The following is a 15,083-nucleotide window of genomic DNA, read 5'->3' on the forward strand; positions in this document are numbered from 1 at the left end:
TGCTGTGTGGGTGAGTTTATCTGTCATATTTCTGGAGCTCCCAGCAGAAGTTCTCCTTTCGTTGTATCCCTCCCTCGGGCTCAGGTAGATGTTTATAATATAATTCTCTTTTTGCCTGTTTGGACATATTGAAGCTCAGAACAAGATAAAAATAAGGAGGGAATGGAGCCAAACTCGGATATACAGCCGATTGTGGTCTTTTGTAAATGTATTTGGACAACTCTCATCTCCATTTTTTTCTGCGTATATCTGTGTATATGTTTGAAGTGTGTGTGTGTGTGTGTGTGTGTGGGAGAGAGAGAGAGAGAGAGAGAGAGAGAGAGTATAAATGTAGAATTAGCCGCCTGGCCCATCACTGTCACTGTGATTGAAGCGAGCGTTGCCACTGCTGCATCTGCTGAAGCTACTGCAAGGGGGCGTTGCATCACTTAGCCTCTGCAAGCCTGGCACAGGATGCCAGGGACCTACGGGCAGACCGACTGCATTAGAGCCACGTACGCGCTGCCCTCCACCGCCTCCTCCACAAAAGGAAAGCAAAACAAAGAAAGAGAGAGTAAGAAAGAGAGAGGAGCTGAAAACAACCCCCAGTGACAGGTTATTAATCTGCATGGTGCCCAGAGTGGGTGCCAGGCGCACTTGCTAATGCAAATGCATCTATTTCACAGTTCTTCAACTGAAGTATGCAGTCTTTCTCTGAAAAAAAAAAGAAAAAACTAACACACATACACACACACACACAGACAAACCGAGGGGTCTTCAGAACCAGCATTAAAGTGTACCGCCCCGGTCCTCTAACCCTTACACTCAAGCCGGATCATTGTTTGAAATGTACAGATGTACGTGCTTCTCACATCATGTGAATTTATTTAGATCTCTCACTCTCTCTCTCTCTCTCTCTGCCTGCTTTGCTAAGGCCGCTTTTTAAATTTATCATCAACAGCAGTCGAAGCAAGTGGAAAATTCAAGAAACACATTAGGAAAATGGAATGCTGCTATAAAGTTGTCAGGGCCCTTGGAGAGATACGCATCTTAAAGCTCCTTGACGCAATTTGCTCTGGGCGTGTCGACTCAGCTGGGCGTCCAATAGCCTTTCACCCTGAATCACTTTAAATCCAAAGAGGACTCATGACCTCAGAAGAAGAGAAACGAACCCACGAGAAAGGTAAACTGACATGGTGGTCTTCTCAGCACTCATGGGTCCATCTCTTCAGTGCACTGCTATTTGGACACAGAAATAAATATGTCCCAAGTCTTCTCTGTCATCATCTTCTTCCTCCTCCTCCGACGAGCTGGGGGGAGGCGCTGCCTGGGCGACTCCGCAGTGAGCACACCCTGTGCATCCATCACTGCCGCCAAGAGCTGGGGGAGTAACATATTCCCCCACGGGCCCAGCGGCAAGGCACACATTACTCATTTTATACAGAGAGAGAGAGAGAGAGAGAGAGAAGGAGAGGAAGTGTGAGGGAGAGAGGGAGAGAGAGAGACACTGACATCATGGGGGGTGGCTCATCTGTATTTTCCCTTAGTTTCAGCAAATGCCGGGGCTGTTGCGGGTGCTGCTGACGGATCTTAAGGACTACACAGATCCCTTTCATGTGCTCCGGTCTACAGCGTGTGGCATTGCATCACCACAACCTCTCTGTTTTCTGCTCCTCTTCCTCACTCTATTTCTCTTTGGTCAGTTGGACACTGCAATGTCCCTTGGTGATAGAGGGTTTCTGCGTTACGTTTGTAGCATCGACATAAAACCTGCAATAATAATACAATTTTTTAAAAAGGGCTGGCCAGAAACCCCCGTGGATCAGTTCAACTTGCTTTTAACGGAACGTGCGTGTGTGCTGAGCGCTTTCCGATGACGTCTGCGCAGCAGAGGGACACGCCGTTCGCCGCTATAGGCAGACAGTCCTCATCGTTCTCTCCTGATGTTCTTCTGAACAGCCTGAGGACAGCTGCTGCTGCTGTTATGGGGGCAATGCAGCACTTGGGGGGAACAGGTACCGTCTCAAGGAAGCAAGATGAGTGAGTCTCCACCATCAGAGATGTTCGGAGAGTCCGTCTGCAGCAGTCCTCGGTCCTTCAAATCAGCTTTTTTTTTTTAGTTTGTTTCGTTTTCAGCACCGTTCTAGCCAGGGTTTACCCAGGCATTTCGAGGTCTGGTGAAATAGCGTCAGCACAGTGTCATTTTATTACATGGTATTATGTAAAAACCATGTAGGAGCCCATCATATTGAAAGCTATGTAACAATGAGGTCTTTCTAGACAGATAGCTTTTTTTCTTCTTCAGCACTCTATTCATCATACCTGGCAATAAGAAAGTAATTTGGGTTCCTACTTCTTTTCAAAAGTAAAAAAAAAAAAGAAGCCTCGATAGAGCCTGTAATGTGCATAACATATCGCAGCCATCACTGCGGTATAAGCCAGCAGGTTGAGACAGTGGGCCTGCTGCGTTCTGAGGACTCGGTGGCATCAGTGATAAAGGGACCCCTCCATGTCCTTGGTTTTGTCAGATTCTCTAAACCACCAGGAGCCAACGGGAAAAATTATGGCCTGTCATGGTGCTACACCCCAGGGCTTCCTCATCCAGATGTCTCCCTTCCCGACATTACAGCGACTTGCCGAAACAGCTACAAAAAAACTCTGGACGGCATTAACATCATGCAAAAGGAGCAAGGGAGTGACAATAGAGAAAAAAAGCTACAGCAGATTTTGACAAAGTTACAAATGAACTGATGTCCATTGTCAAAATAACATGGGTTAGTGCTCATGCTTCTGCGAGCAATGAACAGAAGGGGGAGAAACGGAAAAACAAACAGAAAAAAACATGAATTTAATAATTTCTCTGAGGAGGTAAGAGACGGCACATGCACTCTGAGCTGAAAAGCTTTCACTTTGTTTCTCTTGGGTGAGACTAGTGTAAATGGGAATGATTTTTTGCGTTGATTTCAGGCAAATCAGCCTTTACCCAACCTTCCGTCCCTAAACTCTGTATCTCCAAAGAGGAAAAGGTTAAAAAATTTAATCCAAGAGGTGCAGAAGACTGATTTGCACTTCAAGGGAAAAATGGGGAAAAAGTAAATTAAGAAAAAAAAATAGTTTATGTTTTTTATTCATGCATGAAAATCAGGCGTGTATTTTGGGGTTTTATTCTCTTTTTAAAAATGGGGGGAAAAGACAGAAAAAATACCTTTGTCTTCGCCACCATCATTACTGGTGAAATCATCAGCTTGACTGTAAGTGTTGGGTCCTACTGTCAACAACAGGAGAGAGTAGAAGTAATAAGGGAGGAGCAGGATTCAAAAAGCAGAAGTTTTGACAAAAATATTTTTAAAAAATGCAACTCAATTAATTAGGAAAAAGGGCAGTATTTGATAATGTAGATAAATTAGTCTACACATTTTTCAAATGTGGCCAGATCAAAGTAGTATAAAAAAATTGTCAGTCTAATTTCTCACAGCCACCATGAACTGCGTGTTTGAAAAAAAAAAAAAAAAAATATATATATATATATATATATATATATATATATATATATATATATATATATATATATATATATATATTTATATAAAGGATATTTGGCACAAGTACAAACATGTCAGCTTTACCAAGGACACCATGAAACATGATTTGTAAAACGTTCAGAGATGCGCAATTTCCATCAATGTAGAATAGCATAATCCCATTCAAAGGTCCAGTTTTACACCACAAATGAGTGACAAGTTGGCCTTGTCCCTTTCCCCCAGTGGGGTTTTACCTTTATTAGCCCAGCTGGAACCCTGGCCTTTTTAAGATTTAGATTGGCATGTTGCAACTCACAAAACACAAGGGTGAGGTGTTAGTTTGTCGAAAAACCACTTTCTGGGACTCTGAGACGCAGCGTGAAACAAACAGCAGCTGCCAAGCTCTACAAGTGAGCCCTCCAACCCGCCGCGCTTCCAGCGGCAGATTTCACTGAGTATCCACGGGCGCGCGTCTACATAACACGATGGCCTATACCATATTTAGCAGTAAACGCTCAGTGCATTGAGGCATGGCGACACTGCACCGAACGTGCGGCTTTTTACGGGAAAACAGACGGGCGGCCATTGCTCGCGAGAAATAATATCCAGTGGAGGACTTCAGCTGTCCAAACAAAGGCTAGTGGCACGTCAGAGTGAATCAGCGGAGCGTGAGCCTCCACATCTGTCCCGGCATAAGAGCACCTAGGGCCTTCACTTTTCCGAGATGTCCACGCTGCCTCGTCAACCTGTAACAGGCCAGGACGGTCGACATTTAACAAGAGAACCCCAAACTTGACCTTTTTTTTTTTTTTTACTTACCTATTTGCAGTTTCATTAACGAAATGCATCTTGATAATACCAAACTGAGACCTTTCAAAAGGAAATGCTAATCCTGGCCAAATTATATCAGGGATTTGTCATTCGAAGCCATTCCTTTCACGACCGGTGACACGAAGAGCAAATTTAATGAGATGACCAAGCTCTCCGGACATCCAAATCAGGCAGCCGACATGCTGCGTGACTCACGCTGCCTGCCCCACCCCCACTTTCTTTTTTCTGCTCCGAGACGGGAATGAATGGTGACGTTCCATCTCGGTGGGGCAGTGGTGACCCGGCCCTCGCACTTAATCCGTGGTGCTTTTTTTTTTTGTCAAGTGATAGGCTGGCTGCTTTCAGTCCCACTCACGGCTTGATATGGACCTGGCATGCCAGGACAGGGAGTTGGGCATCGCTGTCATACTTTAACACATATGTGTCGCATGACACGAGCCAGTCAGGCAGGCGTGATGCCGTGTGAACACAGCCATTCGTCAAGTTTCTTTGGATCGCATCAACTCGCCTGACTTGCTTTTTATGTAGCGTGAATTGAATTCTGTACAGTGCAGCGGTGGGAATGGTGGGCTTGATTCGATTACATCACAGAAGCAACTCATTCGTGACAGTGCATCTTCTCATCATTTGCCGAAAATACTTTTTTTTTCTTTTTTAACACCATTCAAACATGAAGCGAAGTGCATTGTCAGATGTGCAAAGACGGAATCTGAGCAGTCAATGAAAAAAAAAACACTAATTCCCAGCACTTCTCGCTGATGTGTTAAAAGGGCCACCGTTGGGATTAGATCAGCACTACAAAAACGCAGGGGTCGACGATGGCCACGTGACCAGTCCCCAGCTGGGCTGTGGTGACATGTCTGCCCCCGTTGCTCTGAATGGACAAATAAAACACAGGTGATCGGCTGTAAGAAAGCATAGCTGGGACACTGCAGCCGGCCACCTCTCAAAACGAGCCCGTCTTAGGAAAGAAAAGAAAGAAAAAAATCCTCCAGAATGCATGCGTGACCAAACAAATTGGTTCATATTTTACTATGCCCCAGTGTGTTATTTCATTATCTGTAATATGGAAATCCATGAATAATTCAACACAGATGTAAATGAGCATCACCTTGCTGACCAGCGAACAAATAAAGAGTCCGCATCCGCAACCATCTGTGCATCTCACAAGCACGTAGCTACTCAACACGCTCCCGCTTTGGCCTGGTCTCTGATCCGCGCTCATTATTAATGACTCCATTAAGGTAAGGAATATAAATTAAGCCGCGGGACTATTACGAGATTACCTCCAGGATCCGTGAGGATCCACGGGGTATCTGCAGTGCGAGGAAGTGTTAATTGCTGCACCAGACACCTGATCATTTTTATTTTTTTTTTGCCAGGCATGGATCTGACAGCTTTATCAGCTGCAATTTCTGTAGACGTTTAGAAAAGGAATGTGGCAAAATGCAAGCAACAAGCACTGATTTATGAGAAGCTGCAGCTATACCGAATGGTGAGACAGAACTAATGTACAGGATGTTCACAATTAAAGCTGGAGTGTGTCCTGCTGTAGTATTGTCTTTTTCACCAAAACCCTCCCTGCAGGCTACACATTCATTCTGATTAATTCAGAGTAAAACAGGATGCCGCCTCCCCGGTCGGCGCTCTCAAAAGAGGCAGATAAAACCGGCTCCAGACTGCAGCCCTTTTGTCTGCATGAGATGCAGCCTACCTAAAAAAAAAAAAAAAATTACTGAATAAAAAAAACAACAAAAAAAAAAAGAACAGGCTCAAATGTGTTCAGCACTTATCCTCTTATATCTCAATAAATATATATAAAAAAAGTGGTACACGCGTCCGTGTGACGGGTGAGAGAATTGCATTACTGCAGCATGCACTGCTTCAGCTCCTTCACCCTTCTTAAATGAAATGACACAACAAAAGCTCTCTTTTAATCTGTCACCCCCACTTCACACCAAAAAAAAAAAAAAAGGGTAAATCCCTCTCTGATCCTCGGCAGGCAGGATATTTTCACATTACAGAGTATTTTGAAAAGGCCACTTTTTAAGGGATGAAGGATGACAGGCAGGACGAGGGTGCCCAACAGGCCTGGGTTGTCTCCACGGGGAGAAACGTGTCCCACTGCGGAGTCTGGGGGCGCCGCTCCCCGGCCAGGTGCGTTGGACGCGGCACAATACCCTATTTTCATATGAATTCTGCTTGTTGTGCTCACTGAAGTGTCACGGCACGCATTCTAACATCAAAATAGCTTTACAACACCAACAGGAAAATGGATTCCTTATCTGCCTGCGTGCAAAGCAGAGATCACCGATCACTACCAAAACGTATCTCTGTCTCGTACACACAAACATTGGCAGAGTGTCGGTTTATCAGTGATTCTCATAGGGTTTTCAGAATACAAAAAAAATATGAATTCTGTATTGCATACATTTAAATTAAACAAGGCAGTACTCAGTACAGTACAATACTGTGACTTTTTTTTTTAATTAATAAAAATAAGGCAACACCTCATAAGGAATACTTCATTCATGCACTTGAATGTGGATGGGAGGCAGTCAATAAATAAAGTATTTGTGCTGATGCTAACATGACAATTGTCAGGTATTGTGGAATGTCCCATAACTTGCTATAAATAGAAACGCTGAATATTATCATTGAGTTGATGGATGACAATTCACCCATGTTGAAAAGTAAGACATAGTGGAGTTAAACACTACCCAACATGACGACAGAAATAAAATGGGACTTCTCTTGTCATTCAATTCCACCGCCACTCTTAGTGAAATCTCTAATTAGTCAAAAATTCCTCTCTCGCACTCATAACATCCATGTGCGTGAAGGTGATGTGGCTGCTGACAAGGATGATTTGCTTCAAACGCTCAAATGCTGATGTGGATGATAGACAACTATAAATAACATATTATTAATGTTGACAAATTCACCAGCCTCAGAATATATTGACACAGCACAGCTGTTTTATTCATTTATAGAGAATGTATTCTATGTATGTATTCTAAAACTATTCTGGAGTATTTTACCCAATCCAACTGATTTGATTCTGTTCAATAAAATGTCCAATTCTGTCAAAGATGTGCATTTATCTACAGAAGCTTTCAGCGTGGTGGTAAGGTGCGTGGAGGCTTACTTTTTTTTTTTTCCAACACATGCCACAAAATCTTGCAAGAATTAGACCAGCGCACTGAGATTCTGACTGTCTGATAATCCCCTTTCTCTTCGCCTTAATCCAGCCCTCGCCCAGGAGACTAAATTTAGCATGAATCCACACACGCTTCATCATGTGCTCGCAGCCCTTCAGGACAGTCACAGGGTTCAGTGTGCTGTGGACGGCGGGTGGGGCGTCGAACGGACATAGTGAGTCGCGGGGCCTTGCATATTGAGGCAGAATAATAAAAGTCCCGCAGAGATTCAATAACCCAGCTCTGGCAGTCAGGCTTTAACAGGTACCCAGTGGCCGTGGCCTTGCGCCGTTATTAAACATACTTGTTAATTAGAGGTGGAGCAGTTTGGGGTAGCTCCCACTAATATGGCCCTCTGCGAAGCTCGGGATCAATACACACTCACCAATTGAGCCTGAGCTGACTTCAGTAGGACTCTACACTCCTGGAAACCGCCCTTCGGGTATTTCTTTCATTCTTCTTTTTTTTTTTTTTTTTTTTAACCAATTTACTAAAACGTGGAGAGTATCTTCATCCACCATTACATCTGCTTTTTAGAGCCCACTTCACTTGTTTTACAGTCACACTGGGGTAAAGCCCTCTGGCTAATTGAGCAGTTATGCACCAGAGTCATAAACACTCTCAGGAGCACCTTCACAGCTACCCCAACCGTAGCTACCGCGGTCCACATCTAAGCGGAGGGCATCCTCGACAGCTCGAGCTGGCAAAACGTGCTGACAGAAGCAAAGAGAAGAAGAAAAGCCGTGAAAGAAAACGAGGGATTTGGAGCCTCGGCCATTGACAGACTGGGGATATATTCGTACGGAAATGCTACATACCATCCTCAGTGGGCACGTAGATGTTTAAGTAAAGGCAGTCTTCGCTCTGATCCTGCACGTAGGTCACCACGGTATCCAAGTTGGCAGTGAACCACACGGGCAGCATGTCGTTGAGTAAAAAGCGATCCTCAAGGAACTGAGGGCAGACCGGAGCGAACTGCGTGGCGTTCCGGATGCCCGGCCAGGACATGGGCGGTTCCGGAGGCTGGAAACGCCTCTCCCCTGTTGGGGGGAGCGCATAAGGGATCCCCAAGTACTGTTCCACTGGTCCCAGGATCTCATTGGGCAGAGAGGTCTTCAGGCCGCGCAGCTTTCCGTAGTTTGTGGTGACGACGGGGTGTGTCTGGGCGCGGGCGCCAGTCAACCACGTGGCCGTGGCCGCGCAGCTGATGAGCAGCTGGACGGTCACCATCAGGTGAACCGCGGACGAAGGTATCCACAGGTTCTCCCCCGACCTCGACATGGTCCAGCAGTGTTGTTGGAGCAGCTCTCTTGATCTTTTCCCTTTCCCAGGCTCCTCCTCCTCAGGCTGAGCTATCCAATCGAAACAAGGATCCCCCACCAATCAGGCAAGCAACATTAGTGCCCCCCATTCCAGGAGGGTGAGACAGGTTCTTTGCTGCAGTCTGTAGTTGTGTTTACACCCTCAGGAAGTAGGAAAAAAAAAAAAAAAAAAGAAAAGGGATAGAAATGAGGAGTTCCCTCACGGTCCTCCTGTGATTTGGCGTCTCTCTCGCTCCCCCTCTCTCTCTCCCTCTCTCCTCTCAACTCTAGCCTGCGGGAAAGACAGAAAAGGCCATTTAAATTCATGTTGAACACAATGCAACAAAGTCTATGAATCTGTTGTCTCCCTGATGAGGAACTGTTTGGTGCTGAAGGCACCAGGGACAATAACCGAGTGTCAGGCGACGCTTTTCAGGCAGGCCACATTTAATAAAAAAACGCTAAGAGCATATCTCAGAAGCACAATCGCGTGCCTTAACATCTCAACCACATTCACAGGCTCCATAATGTTTTCGATGCTGCATCATTGCCATGAACCTTTAAATTGCCCCGGCGTCAGGTTACAGATCAGAAATCAACTGCAAACAGTGCTGTTCCACTAAAAAGCTGCAAAGTCCCAGGTTTCCACGGGTGCTGGCAGTGTGGGACATGTGTTGAGTAATGCTGCTTTCCACTGATGCCGAAAATCATCCCCAGCTTTGCCTTTATTTATCATGCAGATTGAATCATCACTCCTCGCTGTGATTTTGCCTGTTTATCATATGTTTGAATTAAGACTTTTTTTGCTGCAGAAGCCATCTGCGTCTCTCCACAGAGGTCGTTTACAGTGCGCGTTAATCAGCAGTATTGATCACCTCCGATGGTCTGCGTTTGGTTCACATTAGCGAAATGGATTTATGGGGATGTGCCGGAGCGCCGTAGTGACAGAAACCCATATAAATCAGAGATGGGCGTAGCCCCGCCCCCTATACCCAACTCTCTTCTTTCATTAGCAGGACTGTCACACAGACCCTGGTGGGGTAATGGTGGGGAAGGGGCTCCTTAAAAGCCTCAGATATGCTTTCCGTCAGCGATGTAAATCGGAATCTGTGCGGCGCATCTCAATGACCGAGCTTAACACGTTGCAATGCCGACAGACAGAGAGAGAGAGATGGAGTGAGAGGGGGAGGGTGACTGATGGAGCTCAACCACATTTCTCTATTTGCGGGTGGAAAAATGGCACATTTAAAGCATCACAAGCACTTCCCCCTGAAGACAACAAACTATTTCCCACAGGGAATTGTTCACACTGATTCTGTCGTTTAATAGATAGCTGCTGGATGCATAAAGATATCTGGTCTTTTTTTTTTTGTAGGGAAAAAGCACGAAACAGGTACATTGTACTCTCTGCACATTAAAGCCAATGGAGTATGAATCCTACAAAATGCATTTTACATGTGAACGACACTACTAAGAGCCATTATCCGAGACGACGGAACATTAGCGTTGCATTCTCCATGCTCCGCTCTAAAGCTTGTGAATCATATCTCACTACAAGCAGCACAATAGAGCGGTTCCCACCAGTGTAAACAGTCGGCGTGCATTATAACTTGAGTCGTCTCGCTTCAGTTTAAGCAGATTATAGATGGTCTCCTCGCTGGCCGATTCTTTAAAAAAAAAAAAAAAAAAAAAAAAACTGAGAACAGAATTGTGGGCACTATATAAGAGTGCAACGACGCCGAAGATGATGACATCCCATCCAACATTGTAAAAAGCTTCCTGTGTTGTAAGAACATTGAAAGGGTGCTATATGACAAAGAATTAAAAAAAAAAGGTCTTTATGTTGGAATCAACCATGTTTACGACTTCCCCTTTTAATATTAATATTATGTAAGGTGACTTGAATAATGTAAATGAACATGTTAAAACGTTATATTAAATATGAAACACTCAATATTATCATTGGGTTGATGGATGACCTTCATTCACCCATGTTGAAAAGTAAGACAACTCTATTATTCCAATTTCATGACAGAAATAAACATGGATTCAAGTAATAAATGTGGAACATAGTGGTAATAATGGAATAGACAGACTGCAAATAATGTGTTTGAATGGGAAGATCAATATTCTATAATGGATGTTGCCTCCTTAAGCCATTTACAGCAGAGATATATAATAGAGTCACCTATACATATATAAATAATTCTGGGATTTTTCATTTGTTACTATATTTCAGTGAAAGATAAACATGATTCGCTATGAATATTTAATCCAGTCCATGGCTCGAGCTGCTCTGCAGCTGCTCGTGACTCTAGTCAGGTGAAAAGATTTCATTTGTTTGTATGCAGGGTGTCCTTCAGCTGACTCCATCTGAATTCCGGTTTCTGGTTTCCAGACCTTGGCCCCGAAATGAGTCTCATCACTGTGCCTCTGATCTACGGTTGACCTGATATAGGATTTCTCAGTATTGATTATTTCCCCATTAAATATCTCGATCATTGATCTAATTAGGCGAGAGCCACTCTAGATAAACACGCGGCCAACAACGAGGTTTTTATCGGTGCTGTACAGGCAACAGTTCCTAAAATACATTCCAATCTGCGGCCAGCGGGTCATTTTAGTGCTTGCAAAACAGTCCTGTTCTGAGGCCATTATCACCGCTGAGCTCCGACCGCAGCATCTGTCGGGCCGCAGGACGAGCCTTGTTTCAACCGGCCATATCAGACGAACCAATTAGCAGCCTTCACGCTGTCCTCAAAACACGGCGGGACAGGATTCCATCAAGGATGACGTGCGTACACTGCCCGATCCCCACTGTCTGGAGATGCAGTCGCGAATGGAGGTTTGGTAGGTCATAAATTAACACTTCAAAGGTGAGAGGGCTTTTACATTTCCACTTCATGAGCTTCTGAGGAGCCATTAAAAATAATAAGTGCTACACATCTTCGGCTATAACAGGTCTTTCCTAAACATGGTCATTTCCGTCCGTTTCTGGACGATAAAATGTACTGTACCTAATTATATATAATGAACAACTTTCAGAATGACACAAGGGAATTAAGGATTATTTTCCACGTGTATGGTCATATCACTTCTGTCTGGTCTGTGCTTCTCCTCTCTGAGCTTCTCCTCTCAGGGAAGCAGGAAATCTGCTTCCTATGGACGTGCCGTGAGCAGACTGTGCGGTTCCTTGTCCCAAAATAAGATAAATCTCTGGCAGTGGAGGCTCACACATCCCTCCCTTAGCATAAGAGGAGGGGGGGAAGCGGTTGCTCCCCATGATTATCAGGTGTAACTTGTGTGAATTTCAATGAAGACCTGGATTCGTAATTAGCATATTAATTAATATAACAGATCTGGTTGAGGGGCTTTAGCCTGCTGTATTGTGGAAATGTCACATGTTTTGAGTACTGTGGGTGACACCGTCATTCAAGTTAAGGGGAAGCGATAAAAGTGTTATTCTAGCAAAAAGTCTCACCTTCAGCTGTTTCCCCTGTTAATGATAATGTCATGATGACTTTCCTTAAATGTGCTGGAGCGTGATGATGGCAACTTACAGAGTACGTGAAGCCCTGTTGTAAAGCCCTGTTCGGGGCTACATGTACAGTTCTGTACAGAAGTTGTAGGCAGTAATGAAACTAATTAAAGGTTTAGGGACTATCTAACGTGAAAAGAGGCAATAAATTCATTTCATTTCTTAAAAACTGTTACAAAAACTGTGTCTCAGGCTCCCTTTACCCTACAAATGGTCCACAGATGGGAAACAGAGAACAACAGCATAACAGAATCTCTTTCTGTAGACGCACACAAAAAGAAATTCTGCAATCGATGGATCAGGTAAATTAATATTTGCTTTGTTTTTGAAAATAAAGCGTGTAGCTTAGGTAACTGTGGTTTTGTATATGCACTGTATAGTGCATGTTCCCTGTGATCACACAGACTTCGCAGGAGACTCTCCTGCAGCCCAAGCCCCCTTCCCCCATACGGCCCTGCAGTGAAACCCTCGAGTGCCCGTATCGGACATGGCACTTATTCTGAAAGCCCTGAGCGCACAAGCAGCCAGCCACAGATTCAGAGACACACAGAGAGAGAGAGAGAGAGAGAGAGACAGGGGAGATGGGGGAGGGACTTCATGTCAAGTCTCATAACTTTCATTTTGATTTATATTCGGCAGACCAATTTTTTCTAATGTGTGATAGCTACAGCCATAACAGATGCTTTAGTTTTATAGTAGGGAGGTAGAAGCATAGTCGCCAGAAGACCCAGGTTCAAATCCCACTTACTACCATTGTGTCCCTGAGACACTTAACCCTATGTGTCTCCAGGGGGTGGACTGTCCCTGTAACTACTGATTGTAAGTCGCTCTGAATAAGGGCGTCTGATAAATGCTGTAAATGTAAATACAGCATCCGAAGGGAGAATTATAACCTTCATTTTAGTTGACTTTTCGCTGCATGTGTCGAGGGGGCCGAGCACGACACTCACCTCTCTAACCTGGAACATAAATGAATAAACCGACGACAGCGACCCTGCGCGACCTCCGCGTGCCGGAAGGTGACGCTCGCGCCGTGGGAGGCTCGCCGTCCGTCCGTCCGTCCGTCCGCAAATAGCGCGCGGCGCGAACCCAGATGTCCACAGCGCCACCGCGTGGCCCGCGACGGAACCGCACCGCACCGCACAGCCGAGACAACTCCACGCCGCCCGTGAAACCGCGTTACGCTCCCGCTCCCGGGTTCACGGCCCCGGGCCGGTAACGCGGCGCGTCCTTCAGGGCTGCATCCGGAACGGGGTCCTCCACGCTGCCCACGCAACTCACACGTCGGAGCGTGTGGACGAATTAACCCCCAAAAGCCACGATTAAAGTAACACCTGCAACAGTCGTGGTGATAATAATAATGGTGTGGTGGAAGACTGGCCGAAACTACGATCCTTCGCCGCCCTTCGTTGTCATCGTGTAACATTGCAAACAAATGAGGCAAAGAGTCTTAACCCCCGCCAGGAGAGAGTTTTCGATCACCGCGGCATCGGTTCTGATCACCTGGACGGCTTTTTTGGCCGTTAGTGACTTTTTTACTATTATTATTATTATTATTATTATTTCATCTTCTTCATCTTCTTCTTCTTTCCCCGCATCGCGTTACGAATCCCCCCGGCGAAGAGGGACGCGAGTCGCCGCAAAATGTCTGCGACCGAGGCGGATGGAGCAGCTCGCAATTCGGCAGAAATCGAAATGAGAAACATCGGACCGGGTCGCCCCGCTTACCTTCGAAATGTCTGCGACGCGCGGGGATTTTTCGGTAGTCCTGACTTCACACACTCACACACACACACGCACACGCACACACACACACACACACACCACAGCAGATCGAGGGAGAGAAGAATTCGAACTCCTCGTACAAATCCAACAAGGCGCCGCAGTCCAGGCGCCGGGAAGTGTTTCTGTGTGGCTGCTCATTCCACGCAACGACGCGTATTAAACGCACGGAATCTGACTCCCTCCGTACGTGGAGAGGCGCGTAAAAAAAAGGAGATTAAGGGTAGTGGGAGCGAGACTGTACCAGTGTCTCTCTCTCTCTCTCTCTCTCTCTCTCTCTCTCTCGCGGTCTCTAGTTGCCATTGGACTGCGCTGAGCGAAATTTACAAAGCCCGCAGCCAATGGATTGCCGCATTCTCTCCATCACCGTTAACCACTGCGCGAACGCGCCACATTAGAGGGATCGGAAAGTCCCCCCCCCACACACACACACACACACACACACACTGCACTGACCCGTCTACCCTCCCGACGCCCAGGACACACAGCCTGCCTGATTCATTCTCCCGTTATTTCCCGTGCAGCCATGAGCTCTCCATGGTGCTGATCCGTTTGGCTTAAAGGGTTAACAGTGGGGATTTGGTTGTTTTTTTTTTTTTATTATCTGATCTGGCAAAGCCGCAACCAAGAAACAATCCATTTCTATTTCTATCGAGCTGATGTTGTCCTGTATGCAGGTACCTGGAGCAGGTCGTGGGCCAAGAGCCTAGACGATGACAGTTCTGGATGAAAGTGGTGAAGTCGGAGCTGCGGAGTCATGCAGATGAAGCCGCTGGCTTCGAGGCTGCAAATAGAATCGCACCGCATCGACACAATAAAGACACTCCAGCCGGGACTTAAAATGCATTTGGAGAGGCAATGGTGGAGATAACGCACCCACACACTGCCTTTATTCACAGGATTTACTGGACCACCTGAAAGTTTGGCACTG

The 15,083-nt window shown here is 45.7% G+C and overlaps 1 protein-coding gene across 2 annotated transcripts in view; it reads right to left on the reverse strand.

Moving 5' to 3' along the window:
* Window positions 1–14,439, reverse strand: part of nlgn4xa (neuroligin 4 X-linked a) — a 55,715-nt gene extending 41,276 nt beyond the window's left edge. The window contains exons 1-3 of one of the 2 annotated variants that reach the window (XM_028980091.1): window positions 14,099–14,439; window positions 8,350–9,124; window positions 3,185–3,244 (exon numbers count right to left, since the gene is read on the reverse strand). In XM_028980091.1, the coding sequence (XP_028835924.1) occupies window positions 3,185–3,244; window positions 8,350–8,812 (523 nt within the window). In that variant the 5' untranslated portion in view covers window positions 8,813–9,124; window positions 14,099–14,439. The remainder of the gene's footprint in view (window positions 1–3,184; window positions 3,245–8,349; window positions 9,125–14,098) is intronic. The other variant, XM_028980092.1, reaches the window with a different exon arrangement.
* Window positions 14,440–15,083: the final 644 nt, after the last annotated feature.

Source organism: Denticeps clupeoides, chromosome 5 (assembly GCF_900700375.1).
Source record: "Denticeps clupeoides chromosome 5, fDenClu1.1, whole genome shotgun sequence".
NCBI classification, from domain to species: Eukaryota; Metazoa; Chordata; class Actinopteri; order Clupeiformes; family Denticipitidae; genus Denticeps; species Denticeps clupeoides.